We start from the raw sequence: 15,769 nt of genomic DNA on the forward strand, positions 1-15,769 counted from the left end.
TGAACACTGTTCATCAGAGCACAGTGTTTTTATATGTCATCTGCTTCCTTATTTATGAGGAAATTGGATTTTGCTGACTCCAAGGGTAGTTTTCATAGATCAAAGCTGAAAACACAGGCAATCTCCCTCAGCATATTTTCAGTGTACTTGGAGCACATCATGATGGGAAGGGACAAAGGTCATTAAGGGGTTGCTTCCTGTCGTCCTACACGTGGCTCAGACTCAGGGAAGGAGTCTTACAGTTAAGCAAATGGCGAGCCCTTGGATCAGACGACCTTTGAACCAGTGTTGTTGGAAGTGGTCCCAGTCGCCCTCACTAGGCAGTGACACAACTGCCCTTGACTGCTGAAAAACGGGAGTGAAGAGAAAGAAAATGAGGGCTAGATGCAGAAACGAGGGGGCCAGACGGATGTGCTATGCAGGGCAGGTTTCCTTAGCCTCAGCCACAGTCACTTGCTGTCTCCTGGGCACCAGTTTGGATTTGAGTCTCGGCTTTCCCTCACCATCACCCTTCTTGAGGGGAAACTTGGGCATTATTCTGGTCTGGAAGTTGAATTATAGCAATTCAACTGCCCTGAACCAGTCATTAGCGCAGTGGTTCTGGCAGGGGTTGGAGGACGGGGTGGGGAAGAGAAAGGTGTATTTTGAGAAGTTCCCCATGGATGCTGATATACTCCCAACTGAGCAGGTTTCATGAATAACCCCTGGAACTCAGCACCATTCTTAGTGCACAGGATAGAATCAGAGCTCATACACTTAGCGGGTTGATAATGATGATAATGACTTCCATTTATTCAGTATGTACCTCTAAACACCAGGCACAAAACTAAGAGCTTTGCAAACATTATCTCTGTAATTATTTATAATAATCCCAGAAGATAAGCACTATTATACCCAATTTGTCTGGCACATGGTAGACTTCCAATATTTGGTGAATCGATGAATAAACTAATTAAACCTTCTTCCTCTCACAAAGGAAACTAACATTTATGGAGCATGTACTAAGAGCCTGACACCATACTGTAATGTTTATATGTATTAGCTTAGTTAGCCCTCTCAACTGCCTGTGAGGTAGGTGTTAAGACTTTTGCTTTACCTATGGGGAAACCAAGGCTCAGAGAGGCGAGGTAACCTATCTAATGTCACACAATAAGTGGTGGAGCTGATTCAAACTCAGACCTGTCTGCCTCAAAGTCTGCCTTCTTCCTACTCTATCATACTGCTGGGAAATGGATATATGGTTCAGGTCCAAGGAGGGGAAAGGGCGAGGCAGAAGAAGCTGTCATAAGATGTGGACAAATATCTTCCAGAAGAAGAGGAAGCCTAAGGTGTAAGGAGAGAGAGGAGGCTTGGAGAAAGAAGCTGGGGGCTTGGTACCATTAAGAAGTGAGACCTTGTCCATCCCAGGATCCAAATGTTCCCTACCCTTCTGCCCTATATGAGCATGGGCCTGACTTCCATGTTGCCCAAGGGATGTTGAGATACATAGAGATATGCTTGAAAGGGAAGCCAGGGCAGCTCACACTGACATACCGTGTAATGTGACATACACGTCTGTCCTCAATGTCTCAGTGAAGCTCAGAAGGGCAGGGGGAGAGAAGATACAAGGTAGAGAAGAGGAGAATCAGAAAGAGCTCTGCCCACTGTGTGACCCTGGTTAAGGCACTCAAGTCCTCTGGACCCCAGACTCTGCTGTGATGAGGGGAGGGTGCTCCATGCTCTAAAGTTCTGGGGTCTGAGTTCCTACCCTACGGAAGGAGTGCCCTAGTGGACTGGTGAAGACCTGGGTTTGAATCCTGATGTGGGGCAACCTTGTATTTGCATTACTGTGGCCGGGGACCTCCTTTAGGGTAATACCTCTCATTCATTCCCAGAGGATGAGGCTGACTTAAGGGACTGGGTGAGTTTGGAGGGAGATGCAGAGCACAGACTGGCTCAGCCCTTCGCCATTCTCTTTGGGATCTAGCTGTCACTGAGAATCCACCCTCTCAGCTCCTCAGCTATAAGTTTACAGGGAGACCCCGGGGCAGGTCTACGTTGCTGGTTGGGCCTGGGAGAGGGAGAGTTGGTCTGTTTCAGGGCTGAAACATTAACAAGCTGCTCCTACAACGCATTTTCCAACCTGCTGATTAGGTATTCAAGGTGATATTTTTAATCTTCATCCACTTGATTCCTGTGTCTCTCAACTGTCCAGAACATGGACAAGGAAGGGGGAATGACATTAGCTCCCCAAAACCGCAACATGCAGCTCTGCTACTTTCCTCCTGTCTGACCCACAGCACACTGCTCCTTGACTTCTCTGAACCTAAGTATCATCATCTATGAAAAAAGGAAAAAGGATGATAATTGTACCTTCCTCACAGGATTATTTGTGAGGATGAAGGTAGTTAATACACGTAAAGTAGTTAGCACAGTGCTGGGCACATGTCAGTGCCCAATAAGTGGTAGGTATTCTCGTCTTCAGGAGCTGCACACCTTGGAGGGAGTCAAAGTAAGTGATGCCTAACATTCAGTTGCCTCCCAGGATGGTTTTCTGATTAGCTGAGGACCCCTTGCATAACTTACTGTCCCTCCCCTAGAGTGAGGCAATCATTCACTCAACAAACATGAATTGCCTCTCTGAGAAGGTAGAAGTATTTCAAGTCAGGAAGGACTTCAAAGTCCATCCTAAGATGGCAGTTGCTCCCTGGACCTTACCCCAAAAGGAGGAGAGGCTGCTAAGGCCCACTTGGGGAAAAGGCTTTAGGGCCTCACCCTTGCAACACGCCCACAGCAGGTGGGAGCTAGGCTCCAGAGAGGCTGCTCCCAAGGGAGCCACATAAAGCCAGGGCCCTAAGAACAGCAGGTTCTGAGCCACACACCAGGAAACATGAGGATACAGTTAGGTCTCTCCCAGACAGTCTGGGGCCTCTGACAAATAGGTATCTTAATTCCTTTCTATCTAAAGCCAGGGTAGAAGCATTTGCCATGAAACAGCTGGGCTGTGAGGATTACCACTGTCCATAAATGGGCCTAATGCAAACTATCATATTGACACACATGTGAGTTTCTTTCTAAAACATGTGCACAGGGAGGCCTCTCTCCAGGGCTCTCATCATCAGCTGCCTGCCCAGAATAGCTCTAACCCAGTCGGCGGGGGTGGCAGCATTCAGAACACTGTCACTGCAAGAACGGCTGTTTCGATGCTCTGTGATGAGGTTACCTATCACGGCAATGTCAGCGACCAAAACTGTGTGCTCTTAAGAACCTTTACGTCATTTTCATTATCTAGTTAGAGAAATTGCACAATATTCATTACTTTTTTTTTTTTCTGAGATACACATGCTGTTCCGGGGAGAGTAGAGAAGAGGAATCCCTGGAGATCTGCCAGTTGGCTTGGGATGAACCAAAACCTGATATGGAAAAGTCACCTAGTGTCTTTGCTATTGATGGACTGCAAGAAAGAGAGTCATTGAAGCTAACTGCAAGGAAAATTGTTGGGGAGAGAAAGCTTTGAGATATTACAAAGTTGAGTCTGCCACAAAGGCTTAGGAGACAGAGACCAACATTATGTGCACTGAAAAAAAAGTACTGGCAGGCAGTATGGGTTGGGGAGTGGGCTATGAAGTAGGGAGCGGAGATGAGTGTATTTTCCAACTAGCAGCAAGTTTTTCTCTGCACTGGACTCAAGATTATCTGGGGTCTTTCTGAGCACTATATTTGTCAGTCAGGAAGACAGGAAGCTGCAGGATTTCTGATCAAATGCCAAGAGGCAATAATCTGTGCATTTCTTAGCATCTCGTATCTAGATGGATGCCAAAGTAAAGCAGGCTGCCAACTCTATGGACTGCATTACGGAAGATCCGAGTCATCTTGTCCTCTCCTCACGTCGGAGACGCAGCAGAGATTCATCGGGTACCTATAAGCTATCCTGAAATGGGATGTGAAAGCTGTTGGACATTACAGTACTCTCCTCTACCGAGAATGACCTAGGTGACTGGCATTTTACCAGAATCTCATCACCAGTTATTTTATTTATTTGCGGTTACCGTTACGTAGCATCAGCATCAGGAGAATCACTGTAAGGGGATGCTGATAGGTGCCTCCTCCTTGTCCACTCACATTCTCAGTCCACTCGATAAGATTCTGGAGGCTCAAGATGGCGGCAACATAAAACATCACCGATCTTTGTGATCCCTTGCCATGGATAAGAAGTACAACACGAAAAACACAATCCTGTCATTTGGAACATGACGGGAAAACGTGTAGTTGACATTTTTTTCTGTTCTGCCCCACATTCCACACAAAGCATGTCATGGCTGTGACGCAGTGGTATGCCCCCGCATGCCCCAGCTCTCGGTTGGGCACTACAAGGGTCAGAAAGCGGCACAAGGACCTTGGGGTCATTGAAACTGATGGGCTCATTCTGCAGAAGCTCATTAAGGTGGAGGGATTCACCCGAGTTCCACAAAGAAGGCAGAAGCCCACTGTTGCCACACCTGACGGGGAGTAGCCTTTACCTGGGAGTTCCTCCCAGCCAACTGGAAGGGAAAAAGTCATTCTCAGACTTGTTCCACCTCAGCCCGTAGCTCACTTCCTACACTCATTCCCACTTCCGCTGGAAGAACAAAGGATTGAAGATGAATGCAACGTTCAACATGATAAAAATATGACAATTAAACGCGCCAAATAATCAACAGAAGTAAAATGTTAATTAAGATAAGAATAACAGCAGTTGAATAACACAGCCAATTCAACTCTGGTGGGACACCCAAAGCAAAGTGTTCTTTGCCCAGCTTGCAAAATCCTGACTGTCTGCATGGGCGCAGTCACAAGCTTTGTAGGGTTGCCAGGCATCGCCTTGGCAGCCAGACATCTTAACAGAATAATGAATTTGAGTCCTCAGGAAACTAGGTAAAACATCAATTTTGGTTCATTAATAACACATTTTAGTAAGCTCTACTGACATACTATGTACTTTACTGATTGGTAAATAGCCCTTAATTGTATGTGAAAATGAAAATCCATGATATTCTGCCATTTGCCTATAAGAATTGAAGAAAAGACATCCTGGAGTGTTCAGATTAGTCTGGAACCATCAGGCAGAGTCCTGTGGCCCACCAGTGGCTTTCAGACGTAGAGGAACACTGATCTAAAACCAGCATCAGAGCTGGGACAGATGTGTGTCCGCAGTGGACATGAGATGTGCACTTAGGGAGACATTTCCAAGAGGAACCACATGTGGACACATAAGAAACAATAAGAGGTGTGCCACTCCTGCCGATGGTCAGCTCGCAGAGGCCCACAGGGGAACTTCTCAGCCAGGTTTCTGGAAAGTGCTGGGAGGGAGAGGGAGGCTCCAGGATCTCCTTGTCTGAAAATCTCTGAGAACAGCCAGCCTGGCCTCCCAGAAGCTTTAACAGTGACTTGGCCTGAGGGGAGGAGGCGGGCCCCACCCCCCCACAAGCCTTTTCTGGATCTGTAATTGCATGATTCATGCTTCATCCCCTTCGATGTCCCTACGCCTTTCCTGTTCTCCACAAAAACCTGCCTGTAACAGGCCTTGCCGAGATGCTGGCAAACAGACGTGTCTGGGCCCCGGCTGGGACAGGCGCTGAAGAGATCCACCTGACAGTGGTTGTGACGTCCTCTCTGGCTGTTTAAAAATCAGAGTGGTTAAACTCTCGGTCCTGGAGGCAAAACAGATACGGATTCAAATTCTAGTCCTGCCACTAACTCTGTGCCCTCTCTAAGCCTCAGTTTCCTCATCTGTAAATTGGAGATACCACCTCAAAGGGCTGAGGCAAGAACTCACACTGATATAAGGCAGGAACTTAGCCTACAACTGGCAAGACAGGGAGTGCCAAGAGCCCATAGTGATTGTCATTGTCCTTAGCTGGTGACCTCCCGTGGGTGCTCAGTGCTCAGGTCTGACAAATCCAACCTCTTCCATGACACCTCTCCAATGACCAAGTCAAAGTACCTCTCCAATGACCAAAATTCTCCTTTTCTGAACTGCAGTGCTCATGCCAGCACTTAAACACGCACCTCTCTGTTCTGTTATATAAATGCCTCACACTGTTCCCCATTCCTCACACTAGCTTGTCAGCTCCTGGAAAGCCTGGCTTTGCTTTATATTGACTCTGTTTCACCACAGTGCCTTCCCCCACTATGTCCAGGTTCAAATGGTTCGTATACACCATAAATAAACAAATAGTTGTTGGATATATAAATGAGTGAGATGTACACATCTAATTTTTTCAGGTATACACACATTTGGAATTAATGATGTGGAGAGACAAGTAATGAGAAATGACGAGATGTGGGGTCTCACCCTGTTCTCTGCCTGTGAATCACTGTGCAGCCTTAGGCTGGGGGTCTATAAAAAACAGCAACTACCACCTGCTGCCTGCCCAGGACTAGTGAAGACAGATGAGGCTTTTCTGCAGCAATGGTGAGACCCCACCAGCTCCTTGATGTTAAGTAAGGAAGAGCATCTGGGTTCTGATGGTAACAAATGGATCTCATTCTCTTTGAGCATTTCCCAGCTCCTATTGCACAAAACAAGGAAATAAAACAGGCCTCAGCTCTTTTAAATCTGATTTCCAGAGAAATCCTTCCTTAGTAACTCATTCATGGTGCCAGGAAATTTTTCAAAAGGCTAATCTAAATTCCTTCTCTCCCTTTAAGCTCCCTTTCCTTCGTCCACCACCAAATGAGATGGACCACGGACCACAGCTCTGCCCACCATGATACAATAATGATCTTTACTCTGAAAAATCTTTATTTTTCTCTGCTTCCCAGTAGTTGATTTAGACTAGAGGTGACCTTCCCCTCTCCATCAATAGTCACATCAATTCTTTTTCTTTCTTTTCCATTCTTCCTCCTCTTCTTTCTCAGTCTCCTAAACCTTTGGCCTCCCAGCAGTGCCCACGTCTGGGAGGCAGTGCCCACAGCATTGCCTAGACCTGTAGAAGCCACCTCAAGTTAAAGATGCTTTGACAGCTGGTTTAGGCCAAGGCCTAGTGCACCAGCACCATGATCAGAATCGGAAGGACCTATCCCTGTTTGCAACACTGATTCACTATGAGCTTGATCAAGGTTAGGTGAGCTTTTTTGAGATGCAGGGACAATCACTCCCATGGCACATCTGTGATAAGGGTTCCTCACCTTTCTAATGGTAATTATAGTGTGGTTAATACTAACACTACTTATGACCTTGGAAAAATGTTGAGCTCCCAAGGGAAAAGGTACCAAGTTAGTATAAGGTGGTGAAATTTCAGAATGCAGGAACTATGTCCCTCAGGAAAACAGGGCAGAGAAAACAAACACGAACATGGTCCAAGACAATGGTTTTCAAATGTGTTAGCAGCAGAGACCTGTCTTCAAACAAAACATCCAGTGGACTCCTACTCCCAAATCTGATGAAAGTGGAGCTGCTCTGGTTCGAAGGCAGGTAGGGTGGTGGTGGTATGGAGCCAGAGCCCACCCTTCCTCCTCTTCACCCATTTCTTTCCCCTCCTGAAGTGGGGGTCCCTGTAGAATCCACAAGAAGCCCCTAGGCTTCCATGGGGCAGTCTGAAAACTACCAGTGAAAGAGGGACACAGAAAGAACCTGAATTTACATAATACAGTGAGGGGATGGCAACTCAACTTCAGGGCCTTGTAGGACCATGTGGCCAACATACTTGGATATCCACGGTCCCATTGCTTCTGCCTTTCTAGTCTATCTACATGTTTCTTAGCCTTGATTTTCATGTACATACACTTTACCATAATTAGTAAATTTTTATAATGCATCTCAAAATCTTTCTGGAAGAAGTTGGTGTCTGGATATGTACACACAGTTCTAGGAAGAGAGAGGCTAGCACGTTGTACCATGACAAGACATTCATAGGGTTTGGCTTGACTTGCTATATGACCCACCATTCTGAAAGGTGCTTTGGTATTTTACTGTGTTTTATACACGCTGGCTTGAAGCAATCCAAATGAAAACTCGATACTCTCTAAAATGTACTCCAAGATTCTTAAGAAGAGCCTTAGAAATAGAGCTTTACTCTAAGAAGAGTACACTCTCCTTTGAACAATGAAAGGTATTCTTAATACATTTATAAGACATCATTAAACACGGATGGTCTAATTAGTCCCTTTACTTCTCCTAGTACGTTTATTAGGAAGAGTGGCAATGATAAGAAGTACTTTTCTAAGTGAGATTTTTGTGGACATGTAAATTATAAAACAGCCTGCTGACTTACAAAAATATTGCTTTGCATAAATTTGACTAAGGGCTATTAAAATTTCCTAAATTACCTACAGAAAAATAAAACATATATTTAAATTTCCATCAATGTGAAAGACTCATGAGAGAAAAAAATTTTAAATTCAAACAATTGTAGTACATAATTTTTTTGATTTTTAGAGGAATATTTATAGTTTGAAAGGGAAAGGATGGTGAAATATATAAAAATTAGGGAGGCAATTCTTTTCCTATTTCAGGAAAATTATAGTTCTTAGAGAACACATTGAAAATAATCTCACAGTTGAAATATATTCATTATGCTAGAGGTTCTAAAGCCTCCTTCCCTTTTTATTTCTGAAAAGAGAAACCCATTTCTTTCGGAATTTGAAGAATGGCTTTAATGCTGTAAGGCTCTAAAGTGAGGGCCTGCAAGCCACCGCCCACAAGCCAGCTCCATCGGAAAGCCCGCTTTCCTCTGGCCGGAGCCGAGAATAATTTCCACGTTTTCTTTTTTTTTTTTTTTGGAAGATTCGCCCTGAGCTAACATCTACTGCCAATCCTTCTCTTTTTGCTGAGGAAGACTGGCCCTGAGCTAACATCCGTGCCCATCTTCCTCTACTTTATATGTGGGACGCCTACCGCAGCATGGCTTGCCAAGCGGTGCCACATCTGCACCCGGGATCTGAACCGGCGAACCCTGGGCTGCCGAAGCACAACGTGTGAACTTAACCGCTGCGCCACTGGGCCAGCCCCAATTTCCACATTTTTAAAACGGTTGAAAAAAAGTGAAAAGAAGAATATTTATTGCAGTGTGAAATTATAGGAAATTCAAATTTCAGTGCCTGTAAATAAAGTTCTATGGGAACACAGTGACGCCCCTTCATTTACATTTTGTCTATGGCTGCTTTCCCACTACTGTGAGTGAGCAGGGGTGAGCCGTTGCGACAGACTGAATGGCCCAAAGGCTAACATATTTACACTATCTGGCCTTTCCCAGGCAAATCTGCCAATCCCTGACCTAAGGGATGGAGCCCACGCACTGGCCCCTTTGTGTGTCCCTGCTGCACGTGGAGGACACCTACCTGGTTGAGATGGCGCAGGCACCTGTCAAGACACCAGAAACAGCAGAAGCAGCATCTGAACACGTATCTCGACCACACACTACGCTGCTGGGATCAGGTTCAGAACAAAGGAAGAGAGTCAGAAACAACACAGGAAAGAAGTCAGCAGGCAGTTTCCGTGGACACACGGCTGCGTTTCTCCTTGGAGACTTACACAGCTGGGGACGCACTGTAGCTATCTGCCTTCAGTATGGGAGAAGTTCCTCTATTTTGCACAAGTTATTATTATGAATTATTGTTATTATTACCAGTGAGCAAAGTCTCTCTCTTGTGGGCTCACCAGTTTTGATTACTGTTGACCTCAGCAGAGAGGGAAATGGGTTAATGCATATTTACCAGCAAAGGCAAACTAGGCCTCTGGTTCTAGAAAAACAAATCTCTCTTCCCTCCTCACCATCCCCTAAGCAGCTTCAATGATAAACTTTGCTTTTGCAAACCAGCTTATATTCATGAAAAATTCACACCCCAAAGACAAAATAAATAACGTAGTGGAGAGACTAGTTATGTGCCCACGTAAAAAAAGAATCCAGTTTAACTTTTTTGGAAATCCTACAGTGAGACTTACAGGGCTAACTTTCAAGGGATAAACGAGTCCTTTGAAATTTTAACTTGGATCTTGTGTATGACTCAAAAGTAAATAGTTTAATGAAACTCGTGGAGGAGGGGTGATCGAATTTGTCCTACCCACTGCCCAGAGTGAAAAAAAGAAAACAAAAAGCAATCCTGAAATAGTCCTCTATGAGGACCCCAGGAATAACTCAGCCTTATATGGACATTTTCTTGTCCCAGTGTTAATTCAATTGGATGAAACTTGATCTGGATACTTTTCAGCCTGGCTGTGGTTGTGAATGAGCCATTTAACGAAGGAAAGATCACGCAGTGGCTGTGTGAAACGTTGAAATTGTAGACACAGGACAGGCTGTAAGGCTGCTGAGGAAGACGATTTCCTTTTAACCTAAGAAAGGACATGTTTCTCCAACAGTAACATCACTAAAAGGGAGTTTGGCCCCTTGGTCCTTTTGGGATCTGGGGAGTGATAAATAAGCTTTTAGACCTCTGTTGGAGAGACCGACCCACCGATGTCTCTTTTAGATTTATGGAAGGCTGTCTCCCCACAGTTTAAGCTGCCTAGCTCTAGGAGCAACAGCAAGGTCCCCTACTGTTCATTAATTTATGATTATCTATTACTAATGCATATATATATATGAATATATTTAAAATAAAAAGCTGTTCTGTTTGTCAAGAAATCCTTCTCCAAGTCTCCTAAAATTGAAGGATCAATTTCAAAATGCAGGAGCTAGAGCAGCCACATTTGGCCTGGATGTGGAAATGCCTCTTGAAGTCACTAAAATGTATATATTTTTTAATCCCTTGAAATTTAGCCCTGAAAGTCTCACTATAGAATTAATTTCCAAAAAAGTCAAACTTGGTTTTTTTTTTATATAGGCACATAACTGGTATCTACAATGCAATATTTCAGTAGCAATACAATAAAGTACTCTATGATCAGGGGCAAGTGCTTACCATACATTTCAAGATAAGGAAGCTAGAAAATTTTATGTGAAATTCAATCTATTGTTCCTAACTGATACACTTATGGGCTTAAAAATAAACAACTCGGATTTCTGCTTAAAAGAAAAAAGAAAAGTAATTCTAAAATACAATAATGAATCCATGTGTAAAATTTCCCATTTACTAAGGACACATACCTATACCCATAAGGTGGGAATCAGGTAGCTGTGTGAAACTGACCAACCCACCAGTGCAGAGGTGGGAATGGGGGAGAGAGGAACATCGTATGAGAACAGGAAAGTTGGGACAAGTCCAACCTTCCCTTGTTGGGCAGGCCAGAAATACCATGAGAACAGCTGTTTTCCTGGTGTTCTGGTTTCCACTGGCATTCATAACCAAATGTGCATGGAAATAAAAACCAGGGAGAAGCAAAACCCCCAGGCACAAAAGCCCTTCAGTTTTCTGTCTTTGAGCTGAGATTTAGGTCAGCTTGCCATTTCTCACTGTTAAGTGTACGCCCACCTCCCCACCCCCCCGGCCCTTCACACCAGTAACTTCCAGTAACCCTCTAGGAAACACAAAAGGCAGGGAATATTTTAGCATTAAAACAGAAAAAAATATTACATTTATCTTGTAGTATATTTTCTTACTTTTTAAAAAAGCATGATAAATGTCCAGAAAAACTTGTTTAACTTTCATTTGAAGAACTCCTCCCGTTTGTTCAGCATTTAAAGAAGAAGGACCAGTCCCTGCCCACCCCACCTCCAGCACCGCATTGGTGAAAAACTCAACAAACTAAACTATAAACAAAACCGACTGGGGACAACAAGTTTGCTGGGGGTCGGGGAGGATGGGACCTGAAGAACACGGGAGCCTTCTGAATGGCCACTGTCACAGGTCACATTCCTGTCCCTGGGGCTGCTGTAGTTTTCCAGTGATGAACTTTTCTGCAACCCAGACAGACTGCGCTGTGTGTTAAGGTGCTGCCTTACCTTCTCTTTCAGAGCGTTACACATGTACACGAGAACGGTTCTTGGAATCCTCACCATGGTGATTACAAATGACCCTTTTACAACTGTTCCTAGATGGTAGCAGAAAAGTACGGAGAGAGATGAAAGGATTGGTCCATCAGGAGGGTCATTTTTATTTCTGGGAATAGGAAAAAAGGACAGCATTTAAAAAACACTGTTTAAAAAGAAACAAAAAACTTCTCTCTGGTTCAAATCATCAACGGTACTACTGAGTTATAAAGCAGTGATGCAACAAGCATTTGGCAAAATTTTTATACTCCTTGGTAGCTAAGGTTAAATTATTTCTTGGACTGAGTTTAATTCCTTTTGGTGGCACTCAATGCTACACAGAAAAGAAAATTAAAAAAAAAAAACAACTAATGAGTTAATAAACAAGTTTCCCTCTTTATAACACCTACCCTCGCCACCAATCCTTTAAGTTGCCTATTTTCATTTTCAGAAGTTTAATTATATAAGAATCTCCAAGGTTTAAATTACGCAGGAGCATATGTAAATATCGCCAGGTTAAAATCATCACCAAATCACCTGACCAGGACGGGCCGCCAGAGAGGTAACTGTGACCTCCAGCTTAATGGGAAGGAACAGAAAGTTTTGGCTTCTGCACAGCTCTAGGCTCCTGAAATCCAGCTGATTTCTGCTCTGCTCTTTAAAGGTCACTTCAGTGTGAATCATTTACGGGACTTGTCATGACACAGCTCCCAAGAATGCAAGTCAGTTTCACAGGCATGGATAAAAAGCGAAAAAGAACAGAATGGGCACAGCCTTCGCCCTGCCTCAAACCTGAAAGATAAAGGAGGGAGGGCTGGTGCAACCCCTCCCCTGATCCTCTGAATTCCCGCTGAGGCCAGTTCTAGAAAAGTAGGCCATTTCCGAGAAGGCAATTCACTGATTCCAAGTGAAGGTTGGTTCCTTCGTAATGGATTATTCTACAACTTGCTCTGGTTGCTAATAAGTCACGATGAATTAAGGTTTTGACAAGAGCCTTGGTTTTGAGGGAGGAAAAGGAATGCAGCCAGAAATGTTTCAAGAGTTGGCAATGGCTGTATTTCGCTGTTACTTAAATCATCCAGGAAGGAAAAGAGAACATGAAAGTCGTTCCGGGAGCGGAATAACTGCAATCCAGTTGTCCCACAAAAGGGCCACGTGTGTTTAAACTCAATATTATTGAAAATAGGAAATACTGGCGAAGCCATTGCTGATACGAATTCATCGTTATCTGATCAACTAGAAGAGTAGGATGGGCAAGGAAAATCTGACACATTTTTTCCCTTTCCTCAGTTGTTTTTTTTTTTTTTTTTTAAAGGCAGAATGCTTACTTTGCCATTTAGGAGATTTATGTGCCTTAGAACTTATTATGGTGCTCAAGAGGGGCTGCAGGGAGAAGAGGACAACACCTGCTTTCCATCTGGTAGGGAAACAAATGATTCATAGGCCCCCCTGCAGACGGGCCTGGGGGTCTGCTCCTCCAGGTACTGAAGTTTGGGGTTAGGCATCAGCTTTCTGAGAAGGTTTCGCCGTGATGGGATTAACCACTTCAGACAGAGGACTGTCTGCACTGGCTCCATGGCCCTCATCCATGACACATCCTGGCTATGACTCTAAGGTCTCCAGGGCTTGGTCAGAAGATGCAGAGGTTCCAGAAGCTGAGTTACCACATGATGAGAGAGACAACGTGAAAAGAAGGGCCTTTAAACCCAGGCCAGCTCACAGAACCAGAAGTCACTCAATATCTGCCCTGAAAGCTAGACACCACTCTGCAGAAAAAGGTTAGATAAGTGGAGTGTGTTTGAGGCCTCCCCCTTTGCCACCCTGGCATCCCTCCTCTGCCATGTATGCAGCTGCGGCCTTCATCTCTGTTTCCTTCATAACCAGCAAAACCTGCCTTCAGCAAGAGAATCTGATTGTACCCGGTGAGACTTAAAGTAATAGATATCTCTAAACTTCACCGTATTTTGAGAATTGGCCTAAGGATCGGGCATACTCGGGGACTCAGTGATGAGCTTATCAGGAGGCTAGGGCCTCCAGTCAGGCTTACTCATCTGTCCCTAGGGAGTACTGTGTGTTGAGCACATTCCACCCTGATTCTGTGGATGGTGGCAATAAGGAAAACTCAGGCAGTGTGAGAGAGCAGCGACTCGAGGATGTGCCCCACAAGCCCAGGTTTCCCTCTCCTTCTAAACTTGCGGCTGCCCTGAGTGCTCAAGGTGCCTGGCCCCATGCCACAGAGCCAGGGCCTCAGAACACTGCATCAACTCAAGTTGCTGGGCAGAGGTTTTAATGGTCCCATCTATACAAGTCATGGTGCATAAGTGCTGTTTTGCAATGACTAGTGCCTAGGACAACAGAGCATAAGGCCAAGCAAGCAACTTCAGAGTCCCAGAGGCAAGTTGGAGCTCTAGTTAGATCCAGCCCAGTGCTCACTAAGAACTCTTCAAACAGTATGGAAAACTCATTTTGTGCTGAGGCTCCTGGACAAGGACCGGGCTGCACGGGATGGATGGCCTCCAATGTAAATCTGGTCCCAAGCAAAGGAGCGCTCTGTGGTTCCTGCAGAGACCGCGTCCTTTCCTGATATTTCTTTCAGCAAATTCACTGCAAGATGGGGTTGGGAGGGCTGTTAAGAAGCTGTAAAGCTCATCTTTCCAATCCTACAGAAAATGGAAACTGTGTTTGTTATGAAGAACAGGATTCTTTAGCTGTCCTCGGCAACTCTTGCCAGGGTTAGGAAATTCATCTGTCTCCTACCTAAATTCCTTAGGCTCTGGTGTGAATCTGTTCCCTCACTTCTTCCTCTGTGAATCCAGAGCAGCTGGAAACCATCTTTTATATATTTGAAAATGATGATGAAGTCGTGCCTCAAGTGTCCCTTTGCCAAGCTGAACAGTTCTAGTTCCTTCCTGCCACACCTCAGTGGACCCCTCTTTAAGCAAATGGTTTTAAAAGGGAGATTTTATCCTGGTACTTGAGTCTTTGCATGAACTCTTCAGTCCTCTCAGTGCTTAAGGAATGACCAAGATGAATGTACTCTGGCTATATTTAATCCTCACTCTGCATGCAGGCTAGAACACGAGATTAAAGAATTGTGAACTCTGAGATAAGGAAAAACTTTGAGGTTTCAAAATTAGGCACAAACTCAAAAAGAAGGTAGAACTTTTTAATAAATGAAATAGCTGTGCTAAAAATAAATCGTGTTTCATTTTAAAATAATTTAGTTTGATCAAAGTAATACGTCAAATATCTTAAAAAGTCAGATAGTACTGTGAGGCTTAACAGGAAAAACAGCAGTTTTCTTCCTCTACTCTTAATTTTCTCTCCCTAAAGATAATATTTCAGCTGTTTCTTCTGGAACTCACCTCTACACTTCTAAATTATATGTTCTTACTGCTATTTCTTGATTCTTCAGCCTCAGCTATTGTCCACTGACATCCCACTACACAAGATGCCGGTTTACTGTTCTTACTAAGGCCAAACTCCCCAATACACTCATTCTTCCATGCCCCGTTCTTCATCTAATTGTACTGAAATGTTTAACGTTTTCTTTCCCCAGCTTTATTGAGATATGATTGACATATTACATTCTGTAGGTTTAAGGTGTACAATGTGTTGATTCGATACACTTACATATTGCAAAATGATCACCACCATGGCCTTAGCTAAACCTCCATCATGTCACGTAATTACTGTTTATTTTTTGTGATGAGAACATTTAAAATCTATTCTCTTCACAACTTTTAAATATATAATACAGTCTTATTAATTGTAATCACCATGCTGTACGTTAGATCCCCAGAACATACTCATCCTATAACTAGAAGTTTGTACCCTTCAACCAACATCTCCCCATTTCTCTTACCCCCCAGCCCCTGGTAACCACCACTCTACCCTGT

General features: G+C 44.2%; 1 protein-coding gene across 7 annotated transcripts in view; it reads right to left on the reverse strand.

Annotated features, from left to right (window-relative positions):
* The window catches only part of SLC44A3 (solute carrier family 44 member 3), an 80,487-nt gene that overhangs the window by 16,965 nt on the left and 47,753 nt on the right, over window positions 1-15,769 (reverse strand). For 5 of the 7 annotated variants that reach the window (XM_070268691.1, XM_023641590.2, XM_023641591.2 and 2 more), the window contains exons 11-12: window positions 11,844-12,000; window positions 9,301-9,387 (exon numbers count right to left, since the gene is read on the reverse strand). In XM_070268691.1, the coding sequence (XP_070124792.1) occupies window positions 9,301-9,387; window positions 11,844-12,000 (244 nt within the window). The remainder of the gene's footprint in view (window positions 1-9,300; window positions 9,388-11,843; window positions 12,001-15,769) is intronic. The other 2 variants (XM_070268692.1, XM_023641592.2) reach the window with 1 other exon arrangement.

This window comes from Equus caballus, chromosome 5 (genome assembly GCF_041296265.1).
Source record: "Equus caballus isolate H_3958 breed thoroughbred chromosome 5, TB-T2T, whole genome shotgun sequence".
Classification (NCBI taxonomy): Eukaryota; Metazoa; Chordata; class Mammalia; order Perissodactyla; family Equidae; genus Equus; species Equus caballus.